General features: G+C 40.8%; 1 protein-coding gene across 13 annotated transcripts in view; it reads right to left on the reverse strand.

Moving 5' to 3' along the window:
• The window catches only part of UBE2F (ubiquitin conjugating enzyme E2 F (putative)), a 90578-nt gene continuing 66719 nt past the window's right edge, over nucleotides 1–23859 (reverse strand). For 4 of the 13 annotated variants that reach the window (XM_056348770.1, XM_056348772.1, XM_056348769.1 and 1 more), the window contains one exon: nucleotides 500–710. In XM_056348770.1, coding sequence (XP_056204745.1) covers nucleotides 582–710 — 129 coding nt within the window. In that variant the 3' untranslated portion in view covers nucleotides 500–581. The other 9 variants (XM_056348777.1, XM_056348775.1, XM_056348780.1 and 6 more) reach the window with 7 other exon arrangements.

Genomic DNA, 23859 nt, shown 5'->3' on the forward strand with positions numbered 1-23859 from the left:
TTTGGTTCACAGGAGACCATTTTATTGCCAACTTGAAGTGTTCAAAAAACACGCCACCTTTTCTGTTTGGTTTTTTTTTCCTTCCCCCTCCAAACTAGGCAAGAGTTAAAAAAAAGTGTAATTACAATTTCAATAGTGATTTCTTTTAACTTCTCAAGCATATCTCATCAACAGGATATACAGTACAGTTCAGAAGAGTAAACATGTTTAAAAGTAAGCAAACAACTTTTTCAACCAACATACACGATTTCTTGCTGTATTTATGCTGAACTCTCCTTTTAACATGGACAAGTTATGAAGTTAGTTTTCTTCTTCAGTACAACATGGACACAGGACTAGTACAATCCGGGCTGGTTTTGTTGTTGTTGAAGTTAAGGACAACTCTAGTGTGGAAGCCATGGTCCTGCTATCCATCTCCCTTCATCATCTTGCATAGCGCTTAATGTAATCTTCAACTTTATTCCGAAAGTCCTCCTAGAGGAAAGCACAGTCAGAATTACCCCAAGCATGTCAGAGAGGGACTCACGTAGGACGACAGTGGTGGTGTATTCCCACATTACCACCGGTAGGTCAAAATGCCATCAGGTGAAAGGTCCATTGCTCTCCCCAAGACCCAGTATACATTTCCAATGTGGTGTATGAGAACCGAGGCAACCGCCTGAGTCCTTGCAAGCAGATGTCCACGCTCCGCTGGGTATCTCCTCTGGGGACTGAACTGAACAAAGAGTTTTCTATCACCAGCTATCAACGTAGGTACAAACAGACTGCGTCTGACAGGTCACCGGTGCTGGGAGACCACGTCCCAGCTAGTGGCACAAAGATCTGGCTATGGCTTTACAGAAGGAAGGGAAGGTGTCCTTACCAGATAAGAGAGGCAGGGCTATGGCAGGAACTGTTACAAAAGCTGTGCACCCTAAGGCAGCTCTGTCCCAGGTACTCGCTCTGGCCTACCCCTGGGAACTGCATGATATCACAGCTAGCACATAATAAAGTGCATAATCAGTCACAGCTTTTTTTTTAGTTATATATTATATATAATATATATATAGCCTAGAGAATTAAACACTCATCATTCAAGTCACTCATTTTACAGTGGTTCAGAGGGAACCTGTAGCCCTCCACAGAAAACCCAGGAGCTGTTAAATAATCTCTGAATCTATGGAAAAGTACACATTTCTGGTAGTTTATAAGGCATGGAGATGCTAAGTGAAGGAAAATCAGACATACTTTCTTCATTTGATCCTTACCAAACTGGTATGTCAGATAGATGCTACATTCCTGTAACATTATTCCGAGTCTAAGCCTTGGCTCACGCGCTTACAGCCTATTATTAAATATATTCAACACCAACACAAAAAGTGACCTGTGCTCCAGATTCAAGTGGGCGTTTTACAGCAAAGTACGTTTTGCTTGATTTCCAGCTCCCAGTTTTGTATGCTGCTAGAATATAAAGCAGGACAACCTGGGAAATTTATGCATTCACATCTGTTAAAAAATAAAAAACATAAAACAATGCACACAACAGATGAAGAGATTTTGAACAGTGTGCTGGTGCACTGGAGCTGCCTGGAGAGCAGGGGCCACGGAAGCACTGAAATCCTCTGTCCTCCAAGCCAAGTCTCTGCTTTTACTAGGAACAGCACAAAGTCTTGTGGCCATGACCTGAGGGATTACTGCATGGTCCTGCTTTAAACAACATAACTTGTCAGCTCCAGGTTTGCCACTACATAAAATGATGCCTTTTGAATGCACACTGAGTGTTCTGGTACAGCCCACTCAGCAAAGAACTAAATAAAATGAAGTTTACAGGCAGCTCAGCAGTTGCTGAGTTTAATGCTCCCTGTAAATGACTGTTCATTGTTCAAGGACTTCAATATCAATTCTTTTTTTAATATTTTGTTAACAGTAGATAAAAGGTGAGCACTGCAATACTCACCATGACTTTGCACTAATGCTGCTAAGAAGTTCTGAAGAGCCAAGTAGTCATTTTTAACTGTGATGTTTGTTTTAAAACTGGTGGGAGAGCTGTCTTCCCTTGCAGGGGCATGCAGTAACCTATTCTGAAATCTGAAATACATTGTAAGATATTTAAAATTGAAACAGAAATAGTCAAAGCCAAAAAGTCTGTCCCCCCAGCTAGATTTGCCTATTTCTATCTTGCCTACACGGGCTCTCTGATCCCTTTTAAAAAAACAAACATTTGGACTTCCCCCCATTTCTTGATCAGCATTTAGCTATACACTCCCACAACAACTTTTGCTAGACATCACATCACACCAGAAAAAAAGCAGCAATACAGCTTTTTTGCTATAGCTAGCCTTGGAATGCATTGGTATTTCTTTGGCCCAAACACCATGCTTCAAACGCTTCCTGATCATCTCCCTTTACAATGGATTGGGTTTGGGCTGGTCAGTTTTTCTACCAGCAAAAGGATAAAGCTTATCTCGTGGTTGAAGTCCCTAATCAAAGGATCAAAGAAGAACTACGATCCACCAGAAACAGTCTGAGATTTTGTTGAGCATCACAGAGATGTCCATGAACTATAAGCAAAGTGCTCTGAATCTCAAAGAAGTTTAAAATACAATTTAAGTCCAAAAATATCATAGCAGTGGAAACAAAAACATAAATGCACTTTAGGGAAAAAACACCCACCACTAAAGGCTCTTGAAAAGAGAGGTACAGATCTGTGTTTTGGAGAAAATAACAGCAGAGGGCATAAACTATGAGCATCCATTACAGGAAATCACTGTAATATGCTTGACACCTCAGCATCAGGCAGCAGGAGCACAGCTGTGGAGACCAGCCCTGCAAGGGCTGCAGAAATCCCTTTCCTCCCCATCCAGGGCCACTAACACTCGTCGTTGCAATCTCCAATGTGGTGGAAACTGAACGAATTAACTGAGGGCTTGATTGTATGTTACCTCCTACTCTTGTGTTTCTCCAAGAGGCGGGTCACTAAAAGAAACTGGACACAAGGCTAACAAATATCAGGGCCAAACTGTATCTCCACTGTATCTACAACGTCTAAAAGCAGCACAGTACAGACAGCTCAGAGCATCCTCTGCTTTTTCACCCACCTTTACGAGGTTTTCAAATGGGAAGATGGGCTTTCAGCAGTGACTTAACAGAAGCAGGACCTCAGCAAAGAAGGAAGGCTCCAGAAATCCATGCTGTCACTTAGGCTGACTTGCCAGATGAAGGAACCGACAGCATTGTCAGGAATATATTAACACAGTACTCGCTGCATGTGAACCCCGTTGCTGAACAGGAGGTTCTCATCCCATAGCTGTAATACTCCATCTTCACATGCCATATGGCTTAACAGTTCCTGATTAACAGGGGGCACTTTTCTACGTGCACATCTGTTTATGTGCAGTACTGAATAATCAGAAGCAAAAAAATTAATCAGAGCAGCACGTATGCTGCATTATAAAGAGAAGCATACAAAATCCTGCTAGGAATGCTAAGGGAAAGAAAAGGAACTCATATCACAGGGAGTAGAGCTGGAGACGTGTCGTTCACCTGACACACGGATGCTGCGTGTGCAAGCACCCATTGCCATGCAGTACATACCTGCCCTGATACTCTGCAACACAAAGCAGTGCATTTCACCATCTCTTAACTTCCCTTCAAGGACAGCTCCTAAGCACAGGAAGATGGGCTAGAAGGCAGGTTGTGCAAAACACCTACTCTTACTAAAAAACCAAAGCCTACTGACCTACATGGAGCTTATTTGTCTGATTCTTTCTGCAGGAGTCTCCAAGGAACTGCACCGAACCCCAAGTCTGCATTATTGCCCTGAGCCCCGGTCATCCTTTGATGTCAAGACAGACACCGATGAGAAACAGCATACTGCATCCTGTGGTCTTGATGCTGAGAGGGCAGAGTCAGGTTTGCTGCTGGAAATCCCCCACATCAACGACCATTTACGCTCCTGCCAGAACACTCATCTAGAGGATGGCAGTGGCTGCTTTGCCCAGTGGGGCTCCTGCCACATCCCTCTGGACCTGGATCACATCCCACTGCTAGCTTGGCCAGAGGCACAGCTGCCTGCCTCTACAGTGAAGTAGCTTCCCATGTCATCAGAGTTGTCAGGCCAAAGACTGACGAGGGGGGAGAGGGCTGACTGTTACTGTGACATTTTACTACAGAAGCACTGATGCTGTAGCACATGAAACTTCATCAGAAATGACTCACCCAGCCGTTAAGTCCTGACAGGCCATCAGTGAGTGCTGAAAATACCACCTGGAACAGCTTTACAAAGTAGAAATCTAATTTTAAACTACCATCATTTGCCCTCCATCAACCTCACTGTACAGTATTTCCTTTACAAATTTCAAGACAAAAGATATATGGAGTAAGAGGCGAACAAAACTGCCCTTGGGTTCTCTGGAGATGTGCTGGGTGGTGGGGAGGAGTGAGGCTTGGGTTTCTATTTGGGAGCAGTACCTGCCATCTCGCCTTGTTTAGGGCGGAGAGGTGTGTGCGTGGTGCTCAGCCAGGAGGCAGAGCTCCTCTGTGCAAGTGTCACGTGTTTCAGGGACCCAAATCAGGCACTGGCCTCACGGGCAGTATGGGAAATGGAAGCTCGGACAATGCCAGTATCCCCGTAGCATGATGGCCATCTCATCACACAGCACAGTAACAGGACGGACAGTACAAGTGTCGGATTATACAATTCAATAAATGCCTTCCCCACACCTTTTAAAGAAAAAGAAGAAAAGGTATGGGATGATCAGCTGGGAACAGGAAACTAAGAAAAATGTAAACAAAACAAAACAAATCATAACTCTAAGCATACTTAGAGCACAGCAGGTCCTTTCCCAGCTCCAGCTGGACATCATGAGGTACAGATGAGCCCAGATGCAGCTCTGCAGGGGCCTAGGGCCTCACTGCCCTGCCCCACATGCCACCCCCTATAGCTCCCAGGCACTGGGCAGATCCCTGTCCTATGCCAGTCCTCACCCTGGATAAGCAAGACCCTGGTGGAAATTCAGGTCTGAAAGTGCTCAGTTCTCAAACCCATGCATGAGGAAAAACCATCTAAACTGGGAGATTTTACACAATTTTGGAGCAGACTCAAAGCAGCTTTGCCCTGAGCTGTGGGGAAGCGAGAAGGAGAGAAGAGCGCTACGTGAGTGGCCCTGTGGGAAGTATTTGCTGCATGAGTAATGCTGGCCAAATCACCACTTCATTTGATGAAAATCAGATGGAGACAATCAATCGAAAGGAATTCAACATTCATCAGTGGATGAAGAGTATGGAATATAAGCCATGATGTATTTCACAATATCATTAGCTGAAAACTGGGTTACAGCACAGACCAGTAAGTTAAAACATACATCCCATCAAACTGCTCCTTTGTATATAAACAAAGAAGCTCAACAAATAACCTTTAGGTAAATAAACATGGCTATATGTGTGTGTGTGTATTTGGTAAGAATTCTGGCCAAAGACATCAATTTCAAACAACTTACTGATTTCACCATTTTGATTTGTACTGTATGTGCAATGATTTGCATGATGAAAACATTAAAAAGCAAATCCTTATCTAATTAGCTTTAGATTAAAAAAATAAAACACTGACTGATGTAATATTAAAAAAAAAAATCACTTAAGTCACAACTGATGAGCTGCCCATCTTAAAAACATGCCACACCAAAGTAAGATTAAAAAAACCATAAAGTAGACTGTAAATTGTTACTACAAGATACTTAACACTGAAGGCATAAACAACCTCAGCACCTGGCCAGAGTGATAATTTATCACAAATCATGTATCTTTGAGGAGCACTTGGGAGAGGATATATAGACAATTACAGAAACAAAAGGAAAACAGCCACACCAAAAACCCAGAAGATAATTACGGTTTACAGCTTGCAAAATCATATTGAAGCACGCACTGAAGAACTAGGTACCTTTCTGAAAACTGGGGTTTGACCTGATTTGACACCTCTAAGAGAGGAGACTATTTTTTCAATTCATACTGCACTGAGTTGTCCTGATTAACTGTTTGAGGACTATTAAGCTTCTAATTTGAAAATGAAAGATCTGCCCTGTTACCCAAGGCAAACGTAACACTTCTCTGTGGCAACTAGCAAAGAAGTTTGGAAACTCTGTAATGGAAGCTATCTCAGGGATCTTCTTTTACGTAAGAATTACACAATTTAAAAACCCAAACCAAAGAAGATTTAGCTCATTATCCTTAATATATCCACTACTAGTACCACTTCATGCACTGCAGTATTTGGCAAAATTTTTCTTCTTCCTACTCACAATATTGACCTGATTTTCTGCCCTGAAGTACATTAGAGACCAGAGACTATACTCTTCTTCGGGGACTCTGTTGGTTGAAGGCTGAACTGGCCAGTCGCTGCAGGTAAATGCACAGCGTACTGCATCTGTCCTTTGATCATGACTACAACCACCCAGATACTGTGACAAACTCTTTCTGATCCACCTTCACATTGTTTAGATTTACAATTCTTTAAAATTCAAATGGAGATGAAAAAAGATCACAAAAATACTTAATTGCTCCTGCCCTTCCCTCCTTCGTGTTAAAGCAAGCAATGAAATAATAATAATAAAACACTGGTTTTACAGAACACTATTTTAATCCAGAGTTTATCACCAAGGTTAAATTCCAAACAATTTCTGTCAGGAGCTTACTTGTGGTTTTATTTGAACGATTTAGTAAAGGGGTCTTCTAAGCACCAGGAACATGACATTACTAAGCTCCAGCCAAAGCTTGGGAAAAATAAAATAACCAGGTAATTTACCCATTAGCTCAATGAATATTTAAAGCGACCTTTTCTTTCTTTTCCATCTTGCAGGAAATAATGAGTATTCACACACCCACCAACCCCCACATATCCACTCCCATTTAAAAAGGAGCTGAATGAAACCTTTGAGTAATACAAAAACCTCAAGTTTTTCCAGTTCATGTTCCTGACTTGCTATCATTTCCCTGTCATTGTTTTATTTAGCTCAGCCTCTACACCATCTGAAGAATTTTCCAAGCTCTGTAATTAAATCTTACTTCTATGAAGAAAAATAAGAGTGGGGGGTGAAAAACCTATACATAGGCATCTCCCACAGGCTCCCATGCCTAGCAGGTGCACTTGAAACTGCATCAGTTTTCATGGCCCATGTTCTCTACTTCAGATTTTAAACACTATTTGTAGACACCAAGCAATTCTGATTTTGCAAAATGATGAGAAAATGCTTTAGTAGATCTCCTTGGTAGCCAAGTCCTAAGGGGGGAAAATAGTGGAATTTTTACTGCAGGGAAAGAAAAACCAACAACAACGAAACCTGAAAAATGCCACTGCTGTTTTTACTGTTACTGTGGGGAAAAAACTCCAACATTGTGGGGAAGAAGAGAAATGCTAAGTTTTGGACCTTTTTTCTGAAAAATATCTGTAAATATATTTTATTTACAGATTACAGAACCTATGTGAAAAGTAGTGACTTGCCCGCCAGGACACTGCTCTGGGGAGAAGCTGAAGATGTGTTGCAAAGATAGAGTGAAGCATTAATATGCTGAACATGAAGCAGCACCATTATTTGTTTGAGATTCTCAGATCCTAAGTAGGAACCATTTCCTTATGCTTCCGCAAACTTTCTGTTGCTTGCCAGTGCAGCAAAGATAAAGGAAAAAAAGCACTCTCTGAAGTTACTGGAAGAGGAAAGGGCTATGGATTAGGAGGCAGGGTGTGAACGCTGCCGGGGTAGCCAGAGATAACTACACCTAAATCCAGTTTGCGCAAAGGCAAGGGAATCGAGCCAGCCTGAGGGCAAAGCAGCTTCCCAAAGAAAACCATTCCCTGGATCAAACATGATGCAGGTCCTGACACTCTTGCCAAATCTGCCCTTTGGCTTACAGAGCAACTTGGCTGGAGACAGGTAGTGGAGATTTTTGTGAGCCCTCTGGTCATACAGCTGCAGTGCCAAATGACTCAGGATTTGCCCCGACTATGACCGATTTGCTTACTACCATTTATGATTTCACCTAGGTTGCCGAACACAAAGAAAACCTCCTGGGACTCAAACCAGGGAGCACGGAGATTGCTCGGTCACTCAGTGCCTGGTATCAGGCACCCATCTCCCTGCTCCTCCAATGCTGCTGGGGTCAATACGAGTCTGGCACCAGGCACTCTGGCCATCTCCTCAATACAGTTTTCAGAAAGGGTTATACAGAGAGCCCTTTCAGGAAATTACCTGAACCTGAATCATCCCAATTACACTGATGTTAACCTCCTCTCTGCTGCAAACACACTTCCACTCAAGAGAGGATATGTCCTCAGGATCTGACATCTTAATAGATAAATTACAAATGCAAAGGAAATGGGAGCTGTGTGGGTCCAGTGAGTAGAGTATGACTTGCAAAAATCCTCTCAAGTCAAACAATGTTCAAACAAGCCTGACCAGGCAGGTGAGCCACACAGCTCAAAGAGTTCAGACTCCTTGTTTGCATTTAACAGCCTTCCTCTTGTATGTTTCCATTTTAAAGCCATGCACTTTTCTAAAGAATGCAAAGCAAAAGCCTTCCTTTTAAGCCACTTACTTGCCTAAAGCACATAAAAGCTTTAAAACATCTGCATTTCTTCCACTACCTCAGCAAGTCAAACCATCTGCAAAAGCTTAATCAATTTTGCTGAACCTGAAAGAGGTTCCATCCATAATCAAAGTGTTATGAAAGATGGATAATGGTTTCTATAAATACTTTTTGCATTAGAAAAGTAATGTTTTTCCTATTTACATCTGTTAGCACAATTAGCAGCTGTGCTGCTGCTCACTGGCACATGCTGTTTAATGTAGTTTATGCTCACTGGGAAAAGGCTTCAAAGGCTGTAACACGGACACGGAACATAAAATGAGGCAATCCAAGAAAAACCCCAGTGCAGTTCTCTAAATGCAGGAATATTGCAGAAAAACAAATAGGTATTCTACCGTGATTGCCACAATTTCGGTGAGAACAACAAACACCAAACAGGGTGGTTGGGTGTGCAGAGGAAGTGAAGGATTTACTGCAATAAACATGGAGATAAATAAATGCAATGACTCACAAGGAGAATTGTTATGAAAAGATGTTTTTGGACTGGGATGGTACTGTTGTTCTTAATAAGACAGTTAAGCTGTTATCAAAGAGTAATAAAAACCCCACAACAAAAATTAAACAGCTTCCAAAAAAACCACATCAAGTTTGAAAGCCTTTTGGGGCTAAATTCTTTTCCAGTGTGGTAAAAGCTTGAAAAGCTAAGGTTAGCCTCTAACGCAGCACAGCAAGTTCTTCCCTTGAGAAGCTCCTTCTGCTGCTTACTGACTCCTAAACGGTAAATGTGGTGTCCACAAGCACTTGTACTGGCTGAAGAAATGTGGTCTGAAACAAACAGCTTGAAGAGAGTTTCAGAACAATGAAGATGCTGGGGCTCTAGCTTTGATGTACACACTGACCGCCTGTTACTGCCCTGCTGATGTCTTCAGGTGCCACAGCAACACACGCGCATCCCCATCACCCACATGAAATCAAACTGGTGCGTGGAGCAGCTGACGTCTAAGCAGTGGCAGCATACGTCAGGAAAGCGAAGCTACAAGTTCTGGATCAGTTACAAGTACTTTGGGATTCATTACAGATACGGGGAAAAAAGTTTGCTTACACAAGAGATGATGGGCTTGTCTGGCCAAGGGTGAATATAGACTTCAATTCTTCAGATACACTTTGTGAGTGCATTTAATTAGAACAATTCTTCAGTGTTTTGTAACCCCTTTTAGAAGAAATCAGGAGATAGATACTTGATTCAGTATCCACAAATAAATGCAAGTTTCTTATTTTACTTGAAGAAGGTTAAAAAAACCTCTCATACTATCATCACATCAGTTTTGTACTGTTAGAAATAAAAAGCAGTGTTCTTGAAAATGTTCAGAACTAGCTACTTCCTATTAGGAAGACAGAATTCAAGATGTCAAGGGTTGGTGCAGGGCTATCAATTTAAACCAGGGAATGATGTTAAGTGGAAAACTTTATACTAGACAACAAAGACAGATCCCAGTCCAAGAGAAGCTCAAACATAAGTAAAACAGCACCGAAGGATGAGACTACACTAATTCAAGCAACACACTGACTCAAATATTCTACAATGCAAACAATATAAAAAATGAGGGCCTGACAAAGCCAGCCTGCAGTAAACATAATGAGAGCAAGACCTGGGCATGCTTCTCCTTGTCAGCATTAATGATACCCCTCTTGACGAGTACCGCCTTATGTTGTCTGTCCTTCCCTGAGCTAAAAGCTAATTGCATCAACAGAGTTGTTGACAAAACCCAGCACTGAACAAGTTGAAGATGAAAATAAATTAATTTGTATGATAAATTCTTGGACCCAGATCATATATCAAAAGCCTGATGAGTTCCTGGAGGCCCAGATCCATCCTGGTAGCTCTTCCTGAGTCTCTCTGGAAAAGTAATGGGAGAAAACACACACAGAATGGGCTAAAGGAATGGAGATGGCCATTCTGGACGGAGAAAGCTGCTGCGTGTTCGCAGTACAAAACGTAGCACTGAAAAGATGAGGTCGGCACACCAGTCTGGAATGCTGTGAGTCTTAGAGAGACCATTTGCAATGATGACCCCCCAAAGCAATCACTCATACTTTTAGGTATGATGGATCAGTGTTACAAACTCTGGGACAACCAGCTGAGATCCCCAGTAAAATAAACAGACACCAAGAAGAGAGAAAGGTAGTAAAGGAGGTCAAGTTAGAGCTTACCTATGTCTTTATACATTTCTTTTGCAAAGACTAATTGGATCCTCCCATAGAAAGAACTGTGTAGAGAGCTGTCTGAAAATCTCCTGGCACACCTCAACTGCAGATGAAGCAACAGGAAACCCAGCAAAGACCAAGGGATTCCTGAAGTACTGTAGCAATCACCACCTTTGGCAAAACAGTTCCTACAATAGTGAGTTATAAAACAATACCTTCTTACTGTTTCTGTGGGTATAGAAGTAGCTGTAGCGCCTCAAACTCTTTTCTGCCATAGTCCTGGATACCATCGCAAACTGTTAGGAACTTTGTTTTTCACTATAATTTCTTGCCAAGAAAGACTGTGACCTCACAAACTTCACATCAGATTAATCCTAAAATCACGTGGAAGAGTGAAAGTAGAGAAGGAGAAATCCAGTTTACAGATGAATTGAAAACATCTAAAAATGGTAAGAGCTGTTGAGACATTATGAAAAGGAGAGCGGAATGCATGCAAGCAGAGCAGTTAGTATGATACAGTATACAATTTTAGAATAGGTTTTACAATGCTACTCTTCCCGTAAACCTTGAGAATGAATAATGCCAAGATGAAGAAGCAGTAGCTTCAAAGCCTTGACTTCAATTACTTCTTAAGCAATTTTAATAGCATATATCTCTCTATTGCTGGAGTAAGAGCCAGTAGTTCCTAAAATGAAAAAAGTGAGAGTTCTGTAAAAATCCCCTAAAAATTAATGTATATAATAGTCTGATTACTAATTACTTCAAATATGGCTAAATATGGAAGAGGAAAAAAGAGGAATGTAAGTAAAAATATGCAGATCTCATGAACAGTATGAAGTAATGGAACTCCCCGTGGTGTCTGAATAGCTTGCGGGTAAGCTCTCTTTACCAGAATAAAGGCTCACTTAGTGCGGAAGAGATATTTGCAACACAGACACTTTTACCCATACAGCTAGGGAATATCTAGCACAATCAAGAAAGGGCTTTAAAAGACACATTTAGCAACAAAGACAGCAAAACCTGACTGCTTACAGAACTGCAGACTACCATTACCGCTCTCCTTCTCCCCCCACCAATACAGCTTTTCCTTGGTAATCTTTACCACCCTTCTCTTCCAGCAAGAACTGCAGCTCCTTCACCCTCCTGCAGCCCTGATGGGCTGCACCCAGGTCTCCTCATCACCAGCCCAGGGAAAGGCAAAGCACATGCTCTGCTCTGAGCTGCACATGCCCACACCGGCCCAACAGCAGCCCACCCAGAGTGGGTCCTGGCTAAGCTTGCATGGCAGACTTCCCTGGTAGATCACTTCAGACCATCCTCTCTTTGCTGCTGCTGACAGTTTTTGTGACAGTTATGGGAACTGGATGTAAAGACTCTGCTGCTCTGTCAAATCTGATGGGAATTGATGTGTGTTTAAAAGCTACGGGGACTGAGGGGGAGGCTGGGATGAGAGAAGGGGACAGATGGATGGCATCACTGCGTAAGCCTTATGCCTTTACAAAAAAAAAGACTAAAAAGCAAAGAACTTGCTAACGGTTCACTTCAGTGAAGCTCCAAGACAAACTGATTAAGTATGGACTAGATAAATGGACAGTGATGTGGACTGAACCAGCAGAACTGCCGGGCTGAGGGGGTTGGCATCAGCGGTACAAAGTCTTAGTGGAAAATTCAAGGGATTGCCTTTGGGGCCAATACTGTTTAACCTCTTCATTAATGACCTGGACAGAGGACCAGTTTGCTGATGATACAAAACTGGGAGGAATAGCTCATACACAAGAAGGCTGCACTGCCATCCAAAAGGACCTCGACAGGCTGGAACACCAGACAGAGCGGAACCTCTGAAGTTCAACACAGTTCGGAAATGCAGAGTCTTGCCCATGAATAATGCCACCCAGCAGTACATGCTGCAGGCTGGCAAGCAGCTTTGCAGAGAAGGACCTTGGGGTTCTGGTGGTCACCAAGCTGACCATGAACCACCAAAGAAAACCACTGGCATTCTGGGCTGTACTATGAAGAGCACTGGCAGCAGGTCAAGGGAAGTGATCTTTCCACTCTACTCAGGCCCGATGAGAACACATTTCGAGTGCTGTGCCCAGCTCCAGGCTCCCCAGGATTGGGAGGCATCTGTCATATGAGGAGAGACTGACCAGGACTGTTCAGTTTGGAGAAGAGAAGGCTCAGGGGGACCGTAATGGGTACAAATACCTGATAGGAGACTGCAAAGAGGATAGCCAGACTCTACTCAATGGTGCATAGTGACAAGGTGAGAGGCAATGGCAACAAAGTGAAATACAGGAAACTTCTTTTAAACATTAGAAAGAGGGTTTTTTTACTGTAAGGGTGGTGGAACACAGGAACACATTGCCCAGAGAGAGTGCAAAGTCTCTGTTGTCCTTGGAGATGCTCAAAATCACATGGTTCTGGGCAACCTGCTCCAACTGACCACAGGGGCTCAGCTAGACAGTCTCCAGAGGTCCCCACCAACCTCAGTGACTTCACGATTCTGTGAAATACCTTCTGAAAAGGCCTCAAGAATGAAGTGCTGGAAAATCTACAGTTAAAGAACAAACACACCTCCTACAGTGATTCAGAATCATTTTGTTATGCTGGGCGCGAGAAAGAACAAATTAAGACCTTTAACTTGCAGTTACATTAAAAACACAAGCTTATTTTCATGTAGCCTGTCAGCTGCCTAGCAAAGTTTTCTAGTGTCTCCTTATCAACTTCATTATCTATAATTTTATATTTCTTCCAATTATTCTGCTGCTGTTAGAAGAGTATTAGACTGACAGACTCCAAAACAATATCCAATTTTTATCAGAGAAGTGCAAGTATAGAAAACAGAAATCCGTCAAATACGATAGTGGCACTGAGGTTGACACATCTATCCATACTACAGTGATGCACCAAACATAGGAACATTTTGTTAAAAGTATAATTTTTAGTCTTGAGGAACGGAGGAGGAATGTGTCGGGCTTGTCAACTCAGTAATTCTTTTACTCTCAGCTCCACAGAAACCCTTTTGTTCTACATCTAATTACTATTATCTCACATTCCAGTATGTTCAAGACCAGACTGTTTAGCTTGTAACATATGGATGGGTTCCCCCCCCTTCTCCTACCCAATTACAGTTTTACAGTCTAGGAAACTTTAATAAAAAAATTACTTTAAAGCTGAAGTGCCCTGCAGTTCTGTATCTCTCCGCACTTACAATAATTTACATCAATCATGTTGAATTGATTGCTTCTAATGATCAAGGCAAAAAAATTTCATGTATTTTAGTAAATATCTGTACTATACTGCTTTGTTCAGGAAGTTATCCTCCTGATGGCAGCCTTTATTTTTATTTTTAAAAAGATGGCCACAGATTTTAATCACACATGAGAGAATTTCCTTTCAGCCAATGAATTATAGGTGGGACTGACTGTAGAATATAGTAATTATACTATGGATGAGTAACCACTCATCACAAGGATAAATGAACTGTGTGAAGCCACTGCCAAGCAATTAAGAGCAACTCTCCTCTGAGCAGCACAAGCAGAACAGTTTCAAAAATCTGGGTGAATCCTCTTTTTGTCAGTGTTACACAGTGCCAAAGAAGGGCTCCTCAAGGAAGAACGGCTATCTGAGCCAATTCAGACATGAAAATTACTTACTGTTAGAGACTCCATCTTAAGACTTGCACTGACTTCCTTGCCAAACATTCTCTACTCTGTTTCATCACAAATATGGGCTGGCTGTAGGGTTGAAGCTTAAGACATAAGAAAGAAAAGCCCTAGAGTCTCAGCTGTGACTGCAGTCAGTGCAATGCAATGCTGATTTAAATCACAATCCAATCTCAGTTCTAAAAATCAGAAAAAGGATTTATTTTGCAGGCAGATAAAAGTAGTAGAATGTCAAGCTTAGATTGCAAAATTGGTTGCTTCTGCCTTGGTGCATTTTAGCTTTTCTGTGTAATGGGAACCTTTAGCACCTAGAAGCAAGAAGGGCAGCAGAGCAGAGCAAAGTGGTCTATCTTTACCCCTTCCAAATTGAACTTGCCAGAGCAGAGAGAAAATATCTGAGAAAAGTTGTCTGTGTAGGATCATTACAGCAAGACCGAGACACATTCAAGTAAAAATTAAGGAAAAGATAAGAAACAGAATGCAATTTAAATGCCAGGGTGTTTAATATATTAAATGCAGGGTATGCTAAGAGGAACCAAATGAATGTCCAGATCCCCACTGCTTTATTGTCCTACCTGGGGTGAATCATTTCCCTCTCTACATCACTAGGTTCCCACTAGCAAAGTAGCAAAAAACACAATGAGCTCTTCATTGGTGTGCTTTGTTTCCACCGATGAAACACCCTAAAATAAGAGCTAGGCATTAGATCTCAAATTTAACTTGGAGTTAATTGACTCAAATTGACTTAAAGTAAACTGAGAATACCCAAGTATCTATGGCCCTTGATACTTTGGCAGAGAGAAGGTAACTGCATCCTCTTGTCATGATAACGTGTCTTCATCTGCTTCAGGTTTCTGACATTTTGTGTAAATTTAAGTCCCGTCTCAAAGAAACTGTGATCAAAATTGCAATGCTAGATGATCAAACTAAATTCATAGACATCATATCCTATTCTAGTGTCAAACATATCTACAAATTCTACTGTAAACCAGTATCAACCAGCTTCATGATACTGAAAGTAACAAAACAAATCCCTATTTTTCTTTAAATCCATTTCTTCAGTTTATTATTAAAGATATCAAAATGAAATCACTTAGAATTACTAGAAATCATTGTAAGAAAAATCAAGACAAGGTAAAAAGCCTGGCTTAACTGCAGGCAATGGAGAAAAAAAAACCAAATTTGCAGTTGTGAAACATTCATTTTCATTCCTGATGAAGCAAATAAGAGTCTGAAACCAAAGGATCATCTTTGTTGTTTAGATCTTCCAGAGTTATCTACCTATTTAAGCTTTGCAGACAGACACCTGTGAACTTTCAGACAATATGAAACAAACAGAATATTCAAAGTATGTCCGAACCTCGTCTACTGCCTCTTCCTCCTATTAAATGTAATTCCTATTTATTTTTCAAGAAGGATTTCAGCTCACAGGTTCATATGCTCAATGATACTAAAGAATCAAAAGCAGCTGTTGTTTTCTACAAGCAGCACTTTGGAAGTTATAAAGGACTTATTTTTAGTTGAGTGATATGCTAATACCCCATTAGATGAGTACTTCACTGCAGTAACACAAGAAACGCAGCTACCTACAGCTACAGCAATTGTTCAGTTTCTCGTCCCTGTAGATTTCACTGCTGGTGAGCATGTATCCCATCAGGGTTCTTTTGGTCAGCAGCACCATTAAGGTTTGCTTCTGTTGTCACAGCCAAACAAAACACAGAAAAAGCAACTGCCCAATATTCCAGGATAAGTATCTGTAATTTAAGCACAAAATTATAGAGTGCCTGGTCATAAGCTGACATAGTGGAGAGTACTACCTAATCAGAGAAGGCAGCATGTAATAACCAGCATCCTTACAATAGCCTCAGATGAGAAAATCCAGTGGGATTAAAGCCCTTGATTAAAGGGCTCTGGGCAAAAATAGCTGTTAAATTGTTCCTAAAAAACTCATCGAAAGTCTAATTTTTTTCCAGTGGTAAAACCAGTACAAAATCTGCTGAAATTAATGTCAATGTCAACAACTGCTGACTCCAACGGATAGGGCTGGCCAAATGACCCACATATGTATAAGGATGGTGGCTATGGTCAATCCATACACTCAACAGAAGACCATTGGCTCAAAAGTAGTAACTTACTTGTAGCTTTCACTCGGTAGTGAAACATGTAACATGGAAAGAAATCTGCAAGTTACACAGTATATGTTTTACTATTGAAATAAAGCTCTTTCCAGGCACCAAAAAAAAGTAATTCTGGGCTTACAGATTTTGTTACTGAATATTCACACTACTGACAAGGTAGTTAGTACATGATGACAAGCTGAAGTTTTAGATAGTTTCCTTCTAAGTCTGCCAACACAGGGCTGGAATCCATAGAAGGGACCCATTCCCTGACAACACTTCATTTGGCAGCTATAAGAAACCCACTTCTCTCCATTTACTTTGCCAAAATGAACGTCAGGCTAAACAAGGTAATTTTTGAAGTCAGCACTGACTGGAAAGTAAGTCCAGAAAAAATTGTTTATTGCTGATCTACCACTTTCATACACCACATTCAACAGGTCATCAAATGGAATTTCAGACTAACAAATATTCAGAGTGCTACCCTTCCTTGGTGTGTATGCAGACTTGGTTTCGTAGCCAAGAACACAAACAAACAAGATGCTCTCAGATGTTATCCCTTCCTGCTGTGTCAAGTGAGCCATCAGACACCATACCCAAAAGCACTAGCAAAGGCTCATGCTCTGGATACAGAAGAGTGCAACTAAAGAATCACTCCCTTTAATCAAGAAACAGCCAGCACCACCAGGTACTCTACATAAGGTGGAAGACACTTCTTGACTCTGTTTTTTGACTTTGCTCATACCAAAACTCTCCCACATTACTTCTGTGACAGGTGTGCCTGCATCTGTCTCTCCTCGAGTCATTTTAGAGCAGGAAACTACGCTGCCTTAATAAATTACAAAATAAATCTGATAAAGGCAGAAATCCAAGCAAGCAGCACAGAGCTGTCAGTCATGAATTTGAGGTTACTGACAAGCATGCAGCAGAAAACAGGCCAGTAACGTGATGTGCCAGATCTCATAACTCCCTGCACAATTAGCAAAATACCATGCTACCTACATCACATTGCAGCTGGATATTATATTGTATCCTTCCAGTAACAGAAAAGTTACATTTTGTTTTTATCTCCATTCATTTATTCAAGATTACATTAGGGTATGTTAACCCAGCATGTCACTAACAGCTTGTAATCTCTCTCCGTACTGTGATCAGCCTTTGTTCTTGCATACAGAAGACAGGAACGAATGGCAGATAATCTGTATTCACACTTCAATACACCCCTGGGTCTTGCAGGAATAGTTAAATACATTTTCATGTGCCACGCTGAAATGAAGGAAAGGCAGTTAGCTAATGCTATTTTGTGGAATAGCTACTACAATATCTATGTAAAACTAAAGACTCATCCTGAAAAACTCTGAATGGTCTCAATCCATTTTTAATTGAAGGAGAAGCTGAGGGCACCCCACACTTTGCACATTTAGATGCACACTATGACTGACCTGTCTCTTTCAAGCTACTACAAAAAGTGTCAAACTCCAGTCTGATCCTTCTGCCCTGCCAATAACTGATACAGATGCTTTCCCAATATTTTGAAGAGGCTGTCAAATATGTTTTGATGTCTACATTCTCCATTCAGTTGGCTTAACAGATGAAAGCACAGGTTTATTATTAAAACATTTTCAGCTTTCAGTTTGTTATACCATTATGTTATTGGCCAGGACTTAGGGAACAAACTGAAAACAATACAAGAACATGTTCATTTTATAATTCCTTAAAAATAATTTAGTGAAACTTCAAAGCATCTAACAGTTGGCTGTTTTCAGTGAGGGACTACAGGACAGAGCCTGGCATTCAAATAAGCAAAAGACATAACAGATACATCTTGGAAGATAGACTCTAATGTATTCTGACCTGCATAGGTAAGCTTGTAAAGCTGGGGAAAGGGAGGATCACAAAACCATACTGACCTTTTAAATCTCACTCATGTCCCACAAGTAGGAAAAGCCTGTGCAGTACTAAGAGAGGCAACAGGGCAATAGTTGTGCCAGTAATACTATAATAATAGTTATATATAAATATAAATAGAAAAAAAAGCGTCTTCCACTTGCAAGCATGCATGCTGTAGTGACGATTTCCAGATCGGACACAGGGTCATTGTAAATCATTTCTTCTAAACATGAGTATCTAGCCAGATGTTTCCACAACACCTAGTAGGCTTCACCTGGACCACGTATGCAGGAAATGCTACTTAGTGAAAAAGCAACAAGGGCAACACAGCACAGAAGAGCTACCAAAGGACACAACTGCCTCTTTAGCCAAGCTCAAAAGTGTCTGCTTTAATTAAAAGCATTTCCACCCAACACAGCTGTCAAGGTCACTGCAATGAAGCGTAAAAGATAATTTAGTCAGAAGTCTCTTCAGTAAAATCTGGTAGGAGGGACTGAAGAGCCTCCCACATCAAACAGAAAGAAGAGCCGTGATGTCTAGCTAGATCTACTGCTTCCCCATGGCAACTCTTCCAGTGGCTGTGGTGGGGGAAGAGTATTGCCAACTCTGGGGAAACCTTGACTCAGAGGTGCATCTCATCTCCTCTCTGTGACTTCAAGCTTCAGGCAAGCAGTGCAAAGAAAAACCAGTAAGCCACCTTTCATAAAACGGCAAATATAGGTTTTCTCTCTGTACTGTGTAGTGTGACAACACAAGTCACTTTTTCATGCTCCATCACTTCTCTCCACCATGTCCCCCTGCAGTTAAAACAGGCAGGGTGAGGACAAGAAACTGCTCCTCATCTCATGAGCAACTAGACAATGGACTTCATGCATGATTGCTCCTCTAGCACCAGCTCAAACACATTAATAACAACAAAATACTTTTTTTTTTTTTTTAAAGACCACCTGAAATGAACTTCAGGTAAATGTTTTCAAAATAATTTCTCTATTCTAAAGCTCATTTTCTAGCTACCTTGAACCATTACAAAACTTTAGGCATCTGAGCTTAAAAAATGAAAATAGTAATGATCAGAATTCTTCAAATATCATTAGCACTGTCTGCACACAAAATTTCATAGGGATGTGTTTGGGAAACTGGGAAAGTTTAAGAAAGGTTATGGCTGTGATGGGAAGTTGCTGTAGAGGGTGATAAGTTTGACAAAAACAACTGAACTAAAACCAATGCATTAAGGAATTAAATGAAATTATTTTAAAAAAATTCCTTGGGGAAGGCACTAGAAAAAGAGCTTGCCATTAAAAAAAAACCTTTCGAGTGCACTGCCTGGACCCAACCCAATAAAGAAACAACCATTCAGATAGAAACAGAATATAAACTTGGGTAACAGAGAGCTGTTATTTGACCTGAACTACTCATATGCTTTTAACTACTTTGCAAAATAAAACCATTTCAACTGTTTTCAATTTCTTCAAGGAACATCACCCATGAAAGAACCACAGCTATTTCACATAATTCATATCTATCAGGAAAACAAAATGCCTGTTTAGAGCTATTCTTAGCGCTTTTTACCGCAAATATCTCCTCTGAAATGTACAGTGACAAGATGCAGCATATGTAGACCATGAGATTTTATTTATTATATTTTTATATAAATATTTTATATTGAAATGTCTTTTACAGAATCTTGGACAATTTTGCTGAGTACTATCCAAACAGTTTTGCACCCAAATTTGCCAACATTCACTACAGATCAGTGTATAATATTTCTAAATCTCAGACAGATTTATTTCAAGAAATTTACTTCTAAGAAATAAATTTAGCAAGTAGAAAACCCAGTGAAGAACATCCCAGGAAAGCTTTTGCTTCTAGCCACACAAACCCAATTAACTCAAAGCTGGAAGAAAATTTCTTGCAGGTCAATCGGTCTCCATTTACGAAGAGGTGAACCAACCCAAATGCTTCATGCGAGAAAAGTTAATGCGCTAAATGATGCATTCCCTGCAATGGTCACGGTACCTTTGTAGCCTAAGTTCAAACAACTAAGCCACTCTGTACTTGAGTTTTACATAAAGCTAAAGATAAAAAACAAAAATGCCAAGCCTAAGGAGTTTGGATGTAAGGAAAAAAAATATGTTATTCATTAGAATCCTCCTGCAGATGCTTCATTCATTTCCAACACAGATGTTAGCTAGTGTCTCAAGTGAAGGGCAATAGTTCGCATTACTCAGTTGTTTCAATAAGCAAAGGTGGTGATCTGCATTGAAGATGCTGACCTGCAAGCAAAGGAGCCTGTGCTGGCTGGCAGCCACTGCCAGCTGCTCTGTTTCCGTGAAGGTTGGGATGGTTCTGGAGAAGTGGCAAGGGAAAAGACCTGATCCCTTCTGAGCAAGAAGAATCACTGCAGGAACTAAGCAAGCTAAGTACTCAAATGCCTTTGATATAAAAATGATAATGAAAAAGAGCAGGTATGATAGAGAAACAGAGAAGTTACAGTAAGTTCAATGAAATTAATTACTTTAAACCAGAAGAGCTGAGGAAGTAATACAGATAATGAGTATTGTTTTCCAAACTTTCCAGTTTTAATTTTGTTTTGTGTTACTGTTTGTCTGCTTAGGGAATCCAACATACCTGCAACTTGCTAGCATTTACATCATGCTTTTCATTCAGATGCACCAAATAACATTTCAAACAGACCAATCTTCTGATATATGAAATTGCATTAATAGATGAAAACTAACTTCAAAGTGATCAACGACAATAGATCAAGAAGAATCCAAATTTGAAGAAACTATTTCGTTTCAAAGCTACACAGAAAAATGGATTTTCAAGGTAGTCTTAAATCTAAATGTAATTATGCCCTTATTATGTAGAAGCACATAAATAAGAAGCCAGAGGATAAAAGTGATAAAAAGCCATGACATTATTTTGGAAGAGTCCTTCAAAGGATCAAATCTGAAATAATACACGGGCAGCGAGCTCTGGGACTTTTAACTGTCTGAAGGCATTATCAGTCTGAGGACAAAATTACTCTAAACTTCAGCAGAGATGAAGATCCAAAATCTACCAGCTTCTGCATTTAGCACCCTGCAGGGTAGCTCAGAAAGACTGAGCGCCCTGTGCTTTCCTATGTGGCAGATTGGTTTACAGAGTTTGATAAAACCTGAAGTGTGACAGAAGAACGGTAACCCTTTCCCACTCTGACAACATGCTTCACAAGCCAGACTTAGTAGTTTCCGATGTAAAAAAAAAAAAAAAGTCCACAAGCAAAAAAAACCCAGCAAGGATGAAATCACTCTAAGTGAAAAAGAAGTTTTACAGTTTCAAGTTGTTGCTGGTTCTTGGTGGCTCCAGAATTAACAAGGTTATGCTCGGCAATGACAGTTTTTGATGCAGAGAGACAATCTGGGGGGAAATTCAACTTTATTTTCAAAGGGATGCCTGAAGATCTTCTACAGATATACCTGTATTTGTTTCTTTCTTAGAATCCTTACTTACAAGCAGACCTCTTGCTGATAACTTTCTTTTTCAATGACTTGCCTGTTTGCAGAAGATACATTAATGTCCTCTCCAGAATCTGGCCCCAGCACTGGCATTTTATCAGGTGCTGCTGGTTCTTGCCCAGTTGCCCAACGAAGGGTTTGAGAAATGAAGATTATTCTATGAAAATCCTAAAGTGTTTGCTATTTAAGGACACTACATACAATTCTGAAAGGTAATAAAAAGCTCTTCAGTGAAAAATGTAGCCAGCAACTGTCCTAATTATCAATGGCATTTCTAATGAAATTAGATTAGTGCTCTCACTTGTAAAGACAAGACAACAGTAATTCAAGGAAAACGTTCATCCCAGAAGACTCATTAGAACAACCTCCGAAGACTGCAAGCAATTGAGGAGAGACTTTACCTTTAAGCCTAATTTCCTAAGGAACTAATGCTATGTAGGGCAATTAAAATGCTAAGAGGAAACCTTAAGGGGCAGCTTCAGACTCTGTAACACCGTGAACATTACAAATCCATCTCAACAGAAACAATCCTGAAACAAAATCCTTATTTTCTTTATTACCAAGAGAAGCCTTTAATAAAATAAAATAGCAAAAGCCAAGCAGTAATATATTTTCTTGGGTAAAAAAAAAAAAGATTCAATAGCCATCACAGCAGCATGCAAGTGACAAGGAAAATTCTGCCCCAACACCCCTCTTCCCCAGTAGCTTCTGGCCACACATTATCACTGCTGCCAGCACTTGACTGTGATGTATCTGAGGCTGCAGTTCATGAAAATATAGTGTTGTCCCAGGTGATTTGAGGCTGGCGATACTATACTTAGTGTCTTCTGGAGGATTTTTGCTGGTGTGCTAGTATTACTGTGGTGAGGAATCAGAATGACATGATTTGAGCAGGTCTAGAAACAACAACTGTGAGGATGATCTACTAAAAACTGAAGACCATAAGAACTACAAACTACAAAGGCTACAGCCATAAGCACACCATGAATTGTCCAGAGTCATGAACTGCAGGATGTTATATTCAAATTCCAACTCTCCTGCATTTTCACCATAATATTCTTACAAATGTACAACCCACCTCCCTCAAAATAAAATCACAATGTCTACAAACAACATCCTGGCAGCTTATAAAGCTGACTGAAGACAGATGGACTAGACATACAGTCAGTGACAACCAGAGCTGCTAAATTTCGGCAGCTACAGTTAAAACCCATGCTTTTTAAAACCTGGGCCAGAACCAGCTACCCCACACAAATGTCAAACAATTCATCATTAAAGTATCAAAAAACTAGCTACAAGCTTTGCTACTGATCTAGCCATGGAAAAGGCAGGGAAACAATTAAAACTGCCTTTGCTGACAGCAGCAGAAGATAGCTAGGGGAAAAAAAGACAAAGCCAAGACTCCTTTTACATAGGTCTGTCGTGCTGCATGTTCTTTAAGCCAGACAACTGGGAAATAGAACAATGCAGGGACAAATCAGGATGGCTGGCACCTGGAGTACCTGTGGGAAGCAGCACACTGACCCCTCTGCATCCAGGAGCAACTGGGTGTTTCCAGCAATAATTACACTGAGTCTTACAACAGCCCTCATTCCTCTGCCTGGGGCAAGCAAAGAGAAGGCCACAAAAGCATGGCATTAGTTATCTTCTATTGATGCAATCGCCAGTTACCTGGAGGCAGCGAAAAGAGTCGACACTCCTACTGTTCACTACATTCCTGCACTCTGTAATTGGAAAAATTATTGCTGCTTTCCAAGGAAGATGCAAATAAAATCAAGGCTCATGGAACTAATTTAGAAGTTTGTGTTTAAGATTGATCCTTGGCAAATGCACACTGCCTCTGATTAGATTTCTCAGCTTTGGCACTTCACACCTGCTGGTAAGGTCCCATGAAAGAAGACATGCTTTTCACAAGACTGAAAAAAA

The sequence above is a fragment of the Falco biarmicus genome, chromosome 8, assembly GCF_023638135.1.
Source record: "Falco biarmicus isolate bFalBia1 chromosome 8, bFalBia1.pri, whole genome shotgun sequence".
NCBI lineage: Eukaryota > Metazoa > Chordata > Aves > Falconiformes > Falconidae > Falco > Falco biarmicus.